General features: G+C 34.3%; 1 protein-coding gene across 1 annotated transcript in view; it reads left to right on the forward strand.

Annotated features, from left to right (window-relative positions):
- The window catches only part of LOC107558550 (latent-transforming growth factor beta-binding protein 4), a 62,914-nt gene that overhangs the window by 43,050 nt on the left and 5,131 nt on the right, over positions 1-14,733 (forward strand). The window contains exons 21-34 of the mRNA XM_016242210.1: positions 897-1,016; positions 2,629-2,754; positions 2,840-2,965; positions 3,949-4,071; positions 5,296-5,427; positions 5,502-5,627; positions 7,021-7,164; positions 8,109-8,348; positions 9,373-9,444; positions 9,524-9,652; positions 9,738-9,881; positions 12,241-12,478; positions 13,469-13,722; positions 14,588-14,729. Of these exons, the coding sequence (XP_016097696.1) occupies positions 897-1,016; positions 2,629-2,754; positions 2,840-2,965; positions 3,949-4,071; positions 5,296-5,427; positions 5,502-5,627; positions 7,021-7,164; positions 8,109-8,348; positions 9,373-9,444; positions 9,524-9,652; positions 9,738-9,881; positions 12,241-12,478; positions 13,469-13,722; positions 14,588-14,729 (2,116 nt within the window). The remainder of the gene's footprint in view (positions 1-896; positions 1,017-2,628; positions 2,755-2,839; positions 2,966-3,948; positions 4,072-5,295; positions 5,428-5,501; positions 5,628-7,020; positions 7,165-8,108; positions 8,349-9,372; positions 9,445-9,523; positions 9,653-9,737; positions 9,882-12,240; positions 12,479-13,468; positions 13,723-14,587; positions 14,730-14,733) is intronic.

Here is a 14,733-nt window from a genome sequence, read left to right on the forward strand (position 1 = left end):
TTCATTGTAAATGTAAAAATATAAAATAGAATTGTTTTTGTTGTTGTTGTTTTCTGGTAGTGTAAGTAATGTTTATTTAACCAGGAACCAAAAAAAAAAAATTTAAAAAAAAAAAAAAATTAAAAGGGAAAAAAAAAAAAAAAAAATATATATATATATATATATATATATAAATTCCCAGCTACTTTCCAAGGCACCATCTCTCATGCTCTCTTAGTGTAATTTGAATTAATAAAGTAATAAAAACTAATAAATATATTAAAGCAATACAGACAAAATAATAATAAAAACACAATAAAATTACCACAACGTTAACCAAAATTAAAGTGAAAGCAGAAAATAGTAAACAAAAAAAATGAATTCAAAATATAAACCAAACTATAACAGTATATTAATGATTAACTACAGTAAATTAACATTGCTTGAGATAAATGTAATTGAAATAAAATATATATATATATATATATGAAAAAAGTATTGTTTTTCTTTACTTTAACTTGAAGTACTACAATAACAAAAAAATATATTAACACAAACAATATAGACATATTTAAAAAGAAAATGAAAGCTAAAAAAAATGAAAATGAAAAAAATCTAAAAATAAAATATAATTTGAAATATTAACAAAAATTATAATAGTGTATCAGTGATACTACAATAACAAAAAAAAATATATTAACACAAACAATATAGACATATTTAAAAAGAAAATGAAAGCTAAAAAAAATGAAAATGAAAAAAATCTAAAAATAAAATATAATTTGAAATATTAACAAAAATTATAATAGTGTATCAGTGATACTAAAATAACACTGTTGCAACATCACATCATTAAAAAAAATGTTTTCACCTTATCTAATGTCATTTGCATTTGTTTGTGTGTTTGTGTGTGTTAGACATTGACGAGTGTTTGGACGCGCTGCAGTGTCCCGGTCAGCAGTGCCTCAACTCTCCGGGCTCGTATGAGTGCGTTCCCTGCAGAGACGGACACAGCATGCAGAACGGACGCTGCTCAGGTCAGACGAGCCTCCGAATACAGAGCAAAGCCTCAGTCTGTCTAAATACTTACTGTGCACACTTTCAAGTCATCTTGAAGTTCTCTGAGTGCAAACAGCTGCGACTCTTAAGAGCATCATGCCACAGAATAAAGGCTGTAGTGCAGAAAGTTGGCTTTGGCAAGTGAACGCCTTCAAATGTGTCAGAGCTTCGTTCCTCACACTCGCTCTATCGCTGCTTCCTTCCTCTCTGATCTGATGACCTACAGATGGCAGGACTCGTGTTTGAGCACAACCATCTAATATCTGCCTGAAGTTTCACACTGAGAAAGTGTCCGGGTCGAGGGAGGGTGAAAACTCAAAACTATATTTATATTATTATATAAAACTACTGTGCATGCTACAGCAAACTAGCATAACACATTTCAATAAGAATAAATCATAAAATGTTAAGAAAATAAATATAGTTTTCATTAAAGAAATAAACACATCAAATGTTAATAAATAAATGAATCATGAAATGTGTCTGTAAATAAATAACATCATTTATTTATTCATGTTATTGACATATTTCACGACTTATTTTTCAAAACCTACATTTATTCATTTTCTTAAGACATTTCATGATTTATTTAAAATATTTATTTTATTGACACATTTAATGATTGTTTTTTAAATATATATTTATTCATTTTATTGACACTTTTTCATGATTTATTTAAAAAAACATTTATTCTATTTTTTTTTTACATATATTTATTCATTTTATTGTAACATATTTTTCATTGTATTAAGCTATTTCTTGATTGATTTAAAATATTTATCTTATTGACTAATTTTTTTAAACCTTTATTTATTTGATGTTGATATTAAGAGTATTTGATGACACATTTCACACTTACATATTTATTTATTTTGTTGAAACATTTCATGATTTCATGGTTTATTTGTGAAAACATTTATTTATTTGACATTTCCGTATTTATTGACAATTTTAAACATATATTTATTAATTTTATTGACACATTTAAAGATTTATTTTTTTAAAACATTTATTTGACATTTAACTTTTTTTTTTTTAAGCATATAGTATAATTAATAATTTTATTGACACATTTCATGATTTATTTTTTTTAAACATATTTATGTTTCTGACACATTTCATAATTTATTTTTTTATTTTAAATATATATGTATTTTTGTTGCTGAAAAAAAATCAAGATTTATTTGTTGGCATGTATTTATTTATTGACATATTTCTTGATTTATTAATTTACAAACATATGTATTCATTTTATTTATTTATTGACACTTTCAATGAAACATTTATTTATGACTATGGCACACAAAATCCTCCACAAGCGTTTTACGCTGATATCTTAAAGGCACAGTACAGCATAAATCAGCCTGTTTGATTCAAAGGGACAGAGAGAAGGTATACAATGCTCATGAAAACTAAATCATGACTATTTTTGGTGCAAAGCGCTTGACTGACATCATAAGAAAGCGACAAGGCAGAAGATAAAGTGATATGCATCGTGGCAGACCAAACCCAGGTCATGTTGTCAGACACTTATTAGATCTATGGCTCAGCATTGTCCCTGCTAACCCGTGCTGTTTGTTTTCGCCTCAGACATTGATGAATGTGCGAGTCCTCACCTGTGTGGGCCGCAGAGCGTGTGCATGAACACAGACGGCTCGTACCGCTGCGACTGCTCTCCGGGATACAGAGCGGCCGGGCCGCGGCGCCAGTGCCGAGGTCAGAGAAATATTACATCCATCCTCCGCTTTATACTGTCTCATCATGTGTGAGTTTGTTTTTAACACACTTCTGTCTGGCTCAGACATTAACGAGTGTCTGGAAGGAGATTTCTGCTTCCCGAGCGGAGAGTGTGTGAACACGGATGGATCGTATAAGTGTGTTTGCGCGCAGGGCTACAAGAGCGCCGCTAACGGGACGTCCTGCCAAGGTATGAGCCCAGACGTGATGCACAAAACCTGTCGGGCACCGGTGTTTTTCTGAGCCACCTTGGATTTGGCTTTGGACCTTGTCATTAGGGAATAGTTTCTCTCTCTTGAATGTGAAATGCTCCTTAATTCTTAGACGGAATGATTCTGTTCGCATAACTGCATTAATCAAACATCTGGAGTAAACATGTCTCCTTTCAACACGTCCGCCACACACCCGCTGAGATCAAATCAAGATAATTAAATTGAAATTTATATTGTAAGTGCATATACTTTCATAAAAAATATTTAATTTTATTTCAGTAATTATTAAAAATGTAAGTCCAAACCTATATGACCTATATTATTTTTAACTGACACATTTCATGATTTATTTATTTTAAATATATGTATTTGTTTTAATGGCATATTTATTTTTTGACGTTTATTTATTGACACATTTTATATTGATTATTTGTTTACCGACATTTCACAGTATTTAGTCATTTATTTATTTACATTTTATAGACCCTTTTAATTTACTTAAATATGTATTATTTATATATTTATTTATTTGTAATTATTTATATATTTACTGACATTTGTGTGTATTTTTTTATTATTATTAGAAACTTTTAATCAAAAATGTATTTATTATGGCACTCAGAATCCTCCATAGGCATTTTACACTGAAATCTTAAAGGCACAGTACAGCAAAAATCAGCCGGTTTGATTCAGAGGGTCAGAGAGAGGGAGTACATTGCTCATGAAAACTAATTGTGGAAATAGGTGGAAAATAAAAGACGTGTTTTTGCACACTTTTTTACAAACCAAAGAGCAACTTTCAGTAATTTGGCTAATTTGACTTAATGCGCAGTTCAGCTCAATCCGAATCGTCCAGAACAGAGCACAAATGTTGTGAGACTGAGCATCACTGATGGCTTCTGTGTGGGATGATCTCATGCATTGTGTGCGTGTGTGTGTGTGTGTGTGTGTGTGTGTCCAGATGTGGATGAGTGTGTTCAGGAGGGAGTTTGTCAGGATGGCCACTGCACAAATACTGAGGGATCGTTCCTGTGCCACTGCCAAACTGGCTTCACCACCAACCCAGAGAGAACAGTCTGCCTGGGTAAAACACTCTCACACACACACACACACACACAGGTTTGTTTTTATGGTTTATGGGGACTCTCCATAGGCGTAATGGTTTTTATACTGTACATACCGTATTTTCTAGTGCCCTACACCAACCCTTCCCCTAAACCTACCCCTCACAGGAGACTTTCTGCATTTTTAGATTTTCAAAAAAACTCATTCTGAATGATTTATAAGCCTTTTGAATTACGGGGACACTGAAAATATCCTCATAAATCACCTTCTCGTTGTAATACCTGTCATACCCATGTTATTATACAAATTTGTGTCCTCATAAACCACATAAACATGCACACACACACACACACACACACCAAATGTTACTTGTATCACATTTTTCTATTGGGGAAAAATTAATCCAGTATGTTACAATTTCATACTGAAAAAAAAAGAAAACAAAAATTAAAAGTATTAAAAGCTACTCTAAAAGCAGATATATGAATTTATTTGAATACAGTTCCAATCCTATTTCCTTAATTGAATTGACAAGAAATGACATCCAATAAATCTACAATCAAATACAATACAATCACTTTTGTGGCCTGGCTCATATTTATTTATTTATTTATTTATTTTAAATGTTTTTTTAACAATGACAGTATTGGCAACAGCAATTTAATTTAATTTAATTTAATTTAATTTAAATGAGGGACAAATTAGTACAACATTGTTATGATTTAACTAGAACAATTAAACAAATTACTAAAATGTGGATGTTTAAGTGGAATATTTTGTATTTTAGATTTTGTCTTACGTGAAGTTAAAAGGTTTTATTTACATAAAATATATGCAAAGTAAATAAAAAAGATATGGCCATGATTTTAAATTAAATTAAACTAGTGATTTAACTAAATTATTTAACTAACTTAAAACCAGGGAATGAATAATATAAAATTAATAAACACATGCACAATAGAACTTTTTTATTCCCTATTGAGTGGAAACTAAAGTCTGAGCAGATTAAACTATTCAGCACTCCCAAAAAAAGGATAAAGTCATTATAGAGACATAATAAAAAGTTTAAAGGTATTATAATTTGAAATCAGAATTATTGTTTTCATCTTTTTCCCTTTGCTTTATTTCTGCTTAAAATGTGACCTTAATAGCAGAAGCTCCCATCCGGCGAGTAAATTGTAGCTGTGTCACACTCGCTGCCATCATGCATGGATGAGTGTGTGTGTGTGTGTTTGCTCTGCAGATGTGAACGAGTGTCTGCACTCAGAGGGGCTGGTGTGTGGATCCCAGCGCTGTGAGAACACCATCGGCTCGTTCCGCTGTGACGCATCCTGCCAGCCCGGATACCACATCACCGCCTCCGGAGAGTGTGTGGGTGAGTCGGTAAATCACACACACACACACACACACACACACACGTGCAGAATGACAGCGGGCTCTCTCTCACAGACATTAACGAGTGCGCTAACGAGACGGTGTGCGGACATCACGCCTTCTGCCAGAATCTGATCGGCACGTATCAGTGTCTGTGTGACCAGGGCTACGAGTCCACCGGCGACGGACAGATGTGTGTGGGTGAGTGCATCACTGCAGGAAAACAAGTGCACTTCAGCACGCTTTAAAAAAGAGGAGTTACAGAAATGATATACTTCATACTTACACTTAAACGTATACTTAACAGAATTTACTGAAGTGTGAACTTCATGTAATATTTCCAGTCACTTAATTGCATGGTATTTACAATTAAATGAAAATGTTTTATATTTCAAATTTATATAACATTCAATTTAAAATTAACTACTTAACTACTTAAGTGGGTCAAGTGCTGTTTAGACCCACTTAAGTAGGACTTCAGTACATCTTTATATGTAATTTAATTTTGTAATTACATATTTGTAATGATGAAGTTGCAATTTAGTACATTTAAAATATATTAACTTTAAATTTAATATCTATCACACTAGAGTTAAAACTATTGTATATGCAAGCACTTTTAATGTGCTTTAGTATGTTAGTCAACACATCAAAATAAGTGTACTTAAAAGCACAAGAAAAAAATGAAGGATTGTTAAGGAACTTTAAGGATTTAAAATGTACTTTAAAGTAAAACTTTTAATTTGACATTGTAACAAAGTGCACTTTTTAAAAGGCTACTTAAGTGGCTATATATCTATTTTTCTATTATTTTGCATATCATTTGTGGGGTTTAGTATAAATAAAATACAGTATAATGAATAAAACAAGGGAACAAATTAGTACAACATAACCACAAATTAATAAATAGTGTGGAATAATTATTCAATTGTGGCCACAATATCTTTTTTTCTCCTCCACATGTTGTGTGGAAATAAAATAAAATAAAATAAAATAAAATAAAATAAAATAAAATAGAATAGAATAGAATAGAATAGAATAGAATAGAATAAAATAAAATAGAATAGTATAATGTGCCCACAATGTATTTAAAACGAGGGAACAAAATAATTAAAAAATGTTTACTAATTAAAAGTGATGAGGATTATTTTTAAATTGTCTTCCATATGTTGTGTGCATTAAATTAAATTAAATTAAATGTGGGAACAAATTATTACAACGTGCTCACAATTTAATTAAAATAACAATTTAATGTATTAAAAATTGGCTACTAATTAATAAATCAAGGGGATTATTGTGGCCATGATACTTTCAAATAAAACTTTAAAATATTTTGAATTTTTTTAAACATTTTAAAATTATATTTTATTTTTTAAGAGTGTATTTATGTGTGCTAAGAAACATAGTCATGAAAGTGTCTCTCTTTAAGTTCACTTAAGTGGCCTTTTTATTTAAAGTACAGTTTTATTTTAAGAAAATATACTTTTAAGATTTGAAGTGCAGTGCAAGTGCACATTCAGTACAATTAAGCACACTGCTTTCTCACAAGAGAAAGTTAAGTTTATTCTTAGAAAGTCTGTCCCTTTCTGCGCAGACATAAACGAGTGTGAGACGATGCAGGGTGTGTGTGGCTTTGCACGCTGCTGGAACGTCGAGGGCTCGTTCACGTGTGAGTGTGAGAACAGACAGGAGGAATTCGACCCGCTCGCAGGCCAGTGTGTGAACAGAGAGAGCACAGGTAACACACACACACACACACACACACACACTAATGGGCCTTCTGTTTCAGTGCTGCTCTCTACTGGTAATACTATAACTACTGCTAATAATGATGATGATGATGATGAAAATAATAACAGTATTAATACGTTTACTTTATATTGCTGTGATAAAGGCACCTTTTATAACATAAGCATGTGCATACCAAACAATATAACAACAAACACAATGCCTTTGTTCCAAAAACAAGTCAGCTGCTTGGCTTTCCGCTGCCTAGTTAGCAGCCTTCTAAGTGACCGATGTAACACTCTACACAGGCAGCAATTCTGTGTCATACAAGTAACAATCCTCAAGCAAATACTGGGCAAATAATCTACTTTTATTTCAATTGAACTAGCGATACCTTCTTTTTTCATTTGAAATAATATTATCCCTTGGAAATATTTAAGTACACTTTAAAATACCTTTAAAAAGAGTACTTATTATGGAAATAATGTACTTTAAAACAATATACTTAAGTGTAAATTGAGTGTGAATTTTTGGACACTTAACTGCGTGTTATTTACAAATAAATGTTAATGTATTATATTAAATGCAATTAGTTGAACTTAAGAGTGCTTATTGACCCACTTAATAGGACTTCAGTACGTCTTTATATGTCATTTCATAATTACTTCTATTACTTTTAAAAGTGTACGTCTTTAAAGCATGACAAAATATTATTTAAACATAATTATTTAAAATATACTTTAACGTACAGTGTATTTTACGTCATTACAGAGTGAATTTGAAAGTCTACTTAAGTATGTTAAGAAACCGTCTCTCTTTAAGTGACTTAAGTGACCTTTTATTTAAGTAATATTATCTGCAAGTGCAGTTTTTTTTTTAATGCTAAAAACCAACTAGTTAATAGTGAGAATTGGTCCTTAAAATGAAGTGTTACCGTGAGTGGATTCGCTGCAGGTCGGTCGGGGCCGTCTGGCGGAGACTCCTCGTCCTCAACTGGCCACGGTTCGTCTGGATCGTCCGGCTCTCTGCCGCAGACTCGACCTGGAGAAACGAGAGAGTGTTACTATGGCGTATCTGAGCCGTACTCCTGCAAGATACTGGCCCCAAACACCACGCTGCAGGAGTGCTGCTGTACAGCGGGACAGGGCTGGGGCCTCATGTGCCAATATGACGTCTGTCCCGAGACTGGAACAGGTGAACAAACACACACTAACACTGAAGAAATGCTGCATCAAGTGAGTCTGGCCTTGGGAAAAAGAAATGCACTTTAGCATACTTTTAAGTACTTATTATGGAAATAATATACTTTAAAATTATGTACTTAAAAGTGAACGATTCAGTGTTGTTAGTGTCATTGAAATACTATTATAGTTTTTATTCATATTTTGAATGTTTTTATTTTCCATTTGAATTTTAGTTGATTTCATTAAGTAAAATTTTTGGTTTTAAAAATGTTGTTTTGTGTTTTTGTCATTTTTGGCCTTTATGCCACCAGATTATGATGTCTTTTTTTCTTTTAGTGTCTATATAGTTTCTAATAATTTTTATTTCAGTTGAAGTTTCAGTTATTTTAGTACATCGTTAAAATTAATTAAAATGATAAATATTGCATTGGCAACTAGCTGAAAAAAAAGTTTTTTAAATATTTTATTTTATTTCAGTTAACGTTTATTTTATTTTAAGTATCGACAATGTTTTTTTTTTCAGTTTCAGTTTTATTTTTGGTTAACTATAATAATGAATTGAATACAATGCTTTGGACACTTAATTGCATTTTATTTAATTAAGATTTTATAGTAATTTATATTAAATGCAATTAGTTGAACTTAAGAGTGTGTTTTTGACCCACTTAAGTAGGACTTCAATACATCTTTATATGTAATTTCATAATTCTATTGTCTTTGAATTTAAAATATATGTTAATGTAACTTCTATTAACTTCTAAGTTTATCCAAGTTAATAGATCTACACATTATCCAAGTTGCAGTTTAGTACATTTAAAATGCATTAACTTTAAGTACTTTGCATGTGCTTTAGTATGTTAGTAAGTGTCTCTAAATGTGTTTCAATTTCATTAATATCATGTTGTCTGCTAGCACAGTTTTAAAAATATACTTTTAAGATTTGAAGCACATTACAAGCGCACATTCAAGTGCACTTCTTTTCCACCAGCATGAGTTTCTCACTTTTCCCTCCTCATCAATATCTCTCCGTTCAGCGGACTTCCAGTCGTTGTGTCCCAGTGGAAGAGGGTACGTCACCACGGAAACGGGAGCGTTCAGCTACAAGGGTAAAACTCACACACGGACAGACTCTGGTAGTCTCTAGTAGTTGCTGTTTCTAATCTGAGTGCGTTGGCCTCCGGACAGATGTGGACGAGTGTAAGCTGTTTGACCCGGAGGTGTGTAAAGGCGGCGTGTGTGTCAACAACATTCCCGGCTATGCCTGTTACTGTCCCAGCGGATTCCACTACGACACGGATCTGCTGGAGTGCATCGGTCAGCCTTTAAAACACTAGTGCCGGCTGGGATAGATGTCAGATCAGCAGACAGTGATGTGTGTGTCTCTCTGTCTCTCCTGTAGATAATAATGAATGTGAGAGTGAGGAGACCTGCACTGGCGGTCAGTGTGTAAATACACTGGGAATGTTTTACTGTACATGTGCGCCCCCTCTAGTGCTGGACGACACACAGCGCAACTGTGTCAATGCAAGCGGCCTCGCTGAGGGTGAGAGATGCACAGACACACACAGACTACAACATGACCTTTTCTGACTGCCACTGGTTTTGATAACATCTAGTAACCACCAATATTTCATGTGGGCCATTTTTATATTTAAAAAAAAAATGTCCCTATGGTAATGTAATTATATTTGATTATATATATATATATATATACACACACACATACATTTGTTTGTGTGTGTGTGTGTGTGTGTGTGTGTGTGTGTTAAGAGTTTCATTTGAAAGAGATTATTTTTTATTTAAAAATATGTTCCCTATGATAATGAAATTATATTTGATTTTACTAGCATACATTTTAGTATATATTTTTAAATGAATTATATGTCAAGAGTTTCATTTTAAAGGGATAGTTCAGCCAAAAATGAACCCTCATGTCATTCCAAACACATAAGAATTTAGATTTTTAAAAAACACAAATAAAAGTTGTCTTTTCCACCAAATTCCAAAAGGAAAAAGTGCACTTTAAATACCCGGATGATGCACTTAATCAACCAAAAAATACAAAATAAAAATCAATCCAAACAACAAACACTGTGAAAGCAGTGTGCTTAAATGTACTGAATGTGCAATTGTAGTGTAAAGTATGCTATTAAAAACTGGACTTGCAGATAATATATTATTGAAATAAAAGACCACTTAAGTGACTTAAAGAGAGACACTTTCATGGCTGTTTCTTAACACACTTAAGTAGCCTTTTAAAAAGTGCGCTTTGTAATAATGTCAAATTAAAAGTTTTACTTTAAAGTACATTACGGTTTAATATTATTTTGTGGTGCTTTAAAGAAGTACACTTATTCTGATGTGTTGACTAACATGCTAAAGCACTTGTCAAATACTGGAATACTGTATATTTTTAACTGTAGTGTGTTAATTACATTTAAAGTTAAGTACTAAATTACAACTGCATTCCATTCAGCAGTAACATTAACCGTATTTCAAAGACAATCGAAGTAATCCTGAAAAAAAGGAAAAAGTGCACTTTAAATACCCGGATGATGCACTTAATCAACCAAAAAATACAAAATAAAAATCAATCCAAACAACAAACACTGTGAAAGCAGTGTGCTTAAATGTACTGAATGTGCAATTGTAGTGTAAAGTATGCTATTAAAAACTGGACTTGCAGATAATATATTATTGAAATAAAAGACCACTTAAGTGACTTAAAGAGAGACACTTTCATGGCTGTTTCTTAACACACTTAAGTAGCCTTTTAAAAAGTGCGCTTTGTTATAATGTCAAATTAAAAGTTTTACTTTAAAGTACATTACGGATTAATATTATTTTGTGGTGTTTTAAAGAAGTACACTTATTCTGATGTGTTGACTAACATGCTAAAGCACTTGTCAAATACTGGAATACTGTATATTTTAACTGTAGTGTGTTAATTACATTTAAAGTTAAGTACTAAATTACAACTGCATTCCATTCAGCAGTAACATTAACCGTATTTCAAAGACAATCGAAGTAATCCTGAACTGACCGTACATATAAAGAAGTACTGAAGTCCTGATTTGAAGTGGGTCAAATCAAAAACTGTAAAGTTTGACTAATTGTGTTTATTATGAATTTAAACTATAATATAATAATTTTATTGCAAATAACATGCAGTTAAGTGTCCGAAACATTTAGTTCACACATAAAAAAAAATTAAATAATTATATATATATATATATATATATATGCTAAAGTGTACTTTTTCAGAGGTGAAAAAATATCCTTTTTTTTTTTGTTGTTTTTGTCTGTTTAGATGTTTTAAGACTGGAATACACTATACGACTTTTAAAATCTGACCAGGATTTTTAAAACACCCAGTATCATACACTTGCCAACTTTGTAACCAGTCACAGAGGAAAGCCTGGCCATCATACACTAAACGAGTGAGGATCATTTACACACTGCCAGACTTTAAAGTCATTCCGATCACAACAAACTCACACAGAAACGTGCGTCTTGTTTCTAGGAGACGCGTGACAAATGAAAACAATGTGTTCTAAAATCAGCTCAAAATATCAAACATCTGTGATCTCCTCCGACTGGATGGAATCAGAGTCTGGGACCATCATACACTATGCGATTTTCTATGAAATCTGTCAACTCCAATCTGCAGACTGGCTCTGACTTTTGGCAGCTATCGCCGACTTCTCCAGACTGTCAATCGGGGAGAAATCATGTAGTGTATTCCAGCCTTTAGTTTCTTTGAATTTTAATTCAGTTAATTCTATTTTCAATCATTCCAATAAAATCCTTATTCTCATACTTCTTTACTTTCTGAATTTTGCCCGACCCTCAGACACTCATTCGGTTTCACTCTTTAACTCATTTTCATTTGTACTCCTGATTAGAGGCCTATGAGGCCCTGTGTAATGAGTTCGGTCCTCCTCCTTACTCTCCTCGTTACGATGAGCGGTACAGCCCCCCAGAGTACCCCGAACCCCTGCCGGGACGCCCAGACTACATGCCACCTAATTATGATGACTACAGTCCTGTGGGAGCGAGTGGACGGCGGTCGGGGCTGAGAGGCAGAACACCCAGCACATACGGACTCCCAGACGCCCCCTACAGGCAGCCGGCCACAGGGTGAGTTGGTCATTTGAACGATGCACTACTAATAACCAGCTTGTGTGTAAGCAGTGTTAATTTTGACAGCAAATTTTTATTTAGTTTTAGTCCTAGTCTTTTGACTAAAATGCCATTTAGTTTTAGTCATATTTTAGTCATCTGAATTGTTTTTAGTTTTAGTCTAGTTTTAGTTGACTAAATCTACAGTAAATTTAGTCGGCTAAAATCTAATGGGTTTAGTTACGGTGTAATGCATTTATTAAGCATTTCTCTAAAATTTCCAAACTCATTATATAGGTTTGATATTAAGGTTTTATCATGATAGACACCGATTTGACTGTGGTGACGCAGAACATGCCTTTATGTTAAAATGAAATAAATCAACTTCTCATAAAGAACAAGAACATGATCTTCTTAATGAAGTACCAATGGTTATATTATATATATATATATATATATATAGTAATCAACTGTGTTTACATGAATACTCGTCAAAACGGACAATTCGACATCATTTTGTGTGTAATTCTCCGTTCATGCGACGCGAGAGAGTACTTGCGTGAGAGGCGCTTTCTGTGTGTGTGTGCTTCAGTGTCTGCGCTCAGAAAACCGGACCGAATTGAGTTCTCTCTTGCGTCGTTAGATTTATCCATATGTCTGCTCTTCTCTTACTTCCACATATTGACATTTCTGAACGTTTTATGTGATGTGCAGCAAGTGTATGTTAGCTTATGTCCCGCCGGTTCATATGTACGCATCTAACCTCCCAACCATGCAGCAGATTCCTTCTGAATGAATCTCTTCCCAAATCGTCCCTCCCTAACATTTTCGTCTAGTTTTTATTAGTTGACGAAAATGTCAATCAATTTTCGTCATAGTTTTTGTCATTCAAAAAGAGTTTTCTTCTCATTGTCGTCGGTGAAAAAAATGTTGTTGACGAAAATGATGACGAAAATTATTCGTCAACGAAATTAACACTGTGTGTAACTGTGCCCGACTTATCTCCAGTGGAAGTCGTTACTATGAGGAGGACGATTATGAAACCGCGCCCGGCCCTCCTTTCGACATCCCGGATCCTCGCGGCGAGCGGATGTTCGACGCGCGACCCCTGCCGCCCCGTCCAGACGGGCTTCCACTCAGCTTGGCCCCGTTTCCGGAAAACTCCCCATACAGCGAGGCAGAGGAGGCGGAGTCATGGAGAGCCCCGCCCCCATTCCCAATGTTTCCCGAGATACGGGAGGGACCACGACGAGTCTATGAGCGTGAGTCCAAAATATGAAGATAAGAGATTAGAATAATGCAAAAAACATACTAAACCAGTCCAAAGTGGTTTACTGGTCTGGTTGCTGATTTTAGATTATAACTCACAGAAGTTGTCTATACTGCAAAATGAATTGCTTACTTCTTTTTGCAATTTTTTTGTTGTTTATGATACAAACATGCACTGAACAGAACTTCTGTGCCTCTCATTGGCCATGTGATTCATAAGCTCAACAGAAACACGTAAGATTGGTTATAATGAAGTGAAGTGAAGTGACATGTGGCCAAGTATGGTGACCCATACTCGGAATTAGTGCTCTGCATTTAACCCATCCAAAGTGCACACACACACAGCAGTGAACACACACACACCGTGAACACACACCTGGAGCAGTGGGCAGCCATTTATGCTGCGGCGCCCGGGGAGCAGTTGGGGGTTCGGTGCCTTGCTCAAGGGCACCTCAGTCGTGGTATTGAAGGTGGAAGAGAGTGCTGTACATTCACTCCCCGCACCTACAATCCATGCGCTCACTCAACCAAGCGTTCTAACCACGACCTCGCCCCTCCCCACCCCCCAACCATTCACATTTCTGTAGGCGGGAATTCTTTGTAATGAAATTCTAATGAGCCGCTTTGTGATATCATAAAGCCCGGAAACCAAACGCTGTAGTCCAAACGAGCCGTTTGCTGTAGTTCTTGAAAATTGATTTTTAAAAACCGAAATATCTCCCTTTGGAGTGGACTTTGAGATTTGTAACTTTCTAGATCTTTTTTATGCCCAAACATACACACTACACACCTTTAAACTTTGAACTCGTATGTAGTGTACGAACACAGAAGCAGCTGTGATTCCTGTGTGTGTTTTAGGGAGATATGAATCCTACGGGAGTCTGAGTTCAGAAGAGTGTGGCATTGTCCACGGCTGTGAAAATGGCCGCTGTATCCGCGTGGAGGAAGGTTACACGTGTGACTGTTACGACGGCTATCAGCTGGACATCACTAGCATGACGTGC

The sequence above is a fragment of the Sinocyclocheilus grahami genome, unplaced genomic scaffold (genome assembly GCF_001515645.1).
Source record: "Sinocyclocheilus grahami isolate Dianchi unplaced genomic scaffold, SAMN03320097.WGS_v1.1 scaffold649.1, whole genome shotgun sequence".
Lineage (NCBI taxonomy): Eukaryota > Metazoa > Chordata > Actinopteri > Cypriniformes > Cyprinidae > Sinocyclocheilus > Sinocyclocheilus grahami.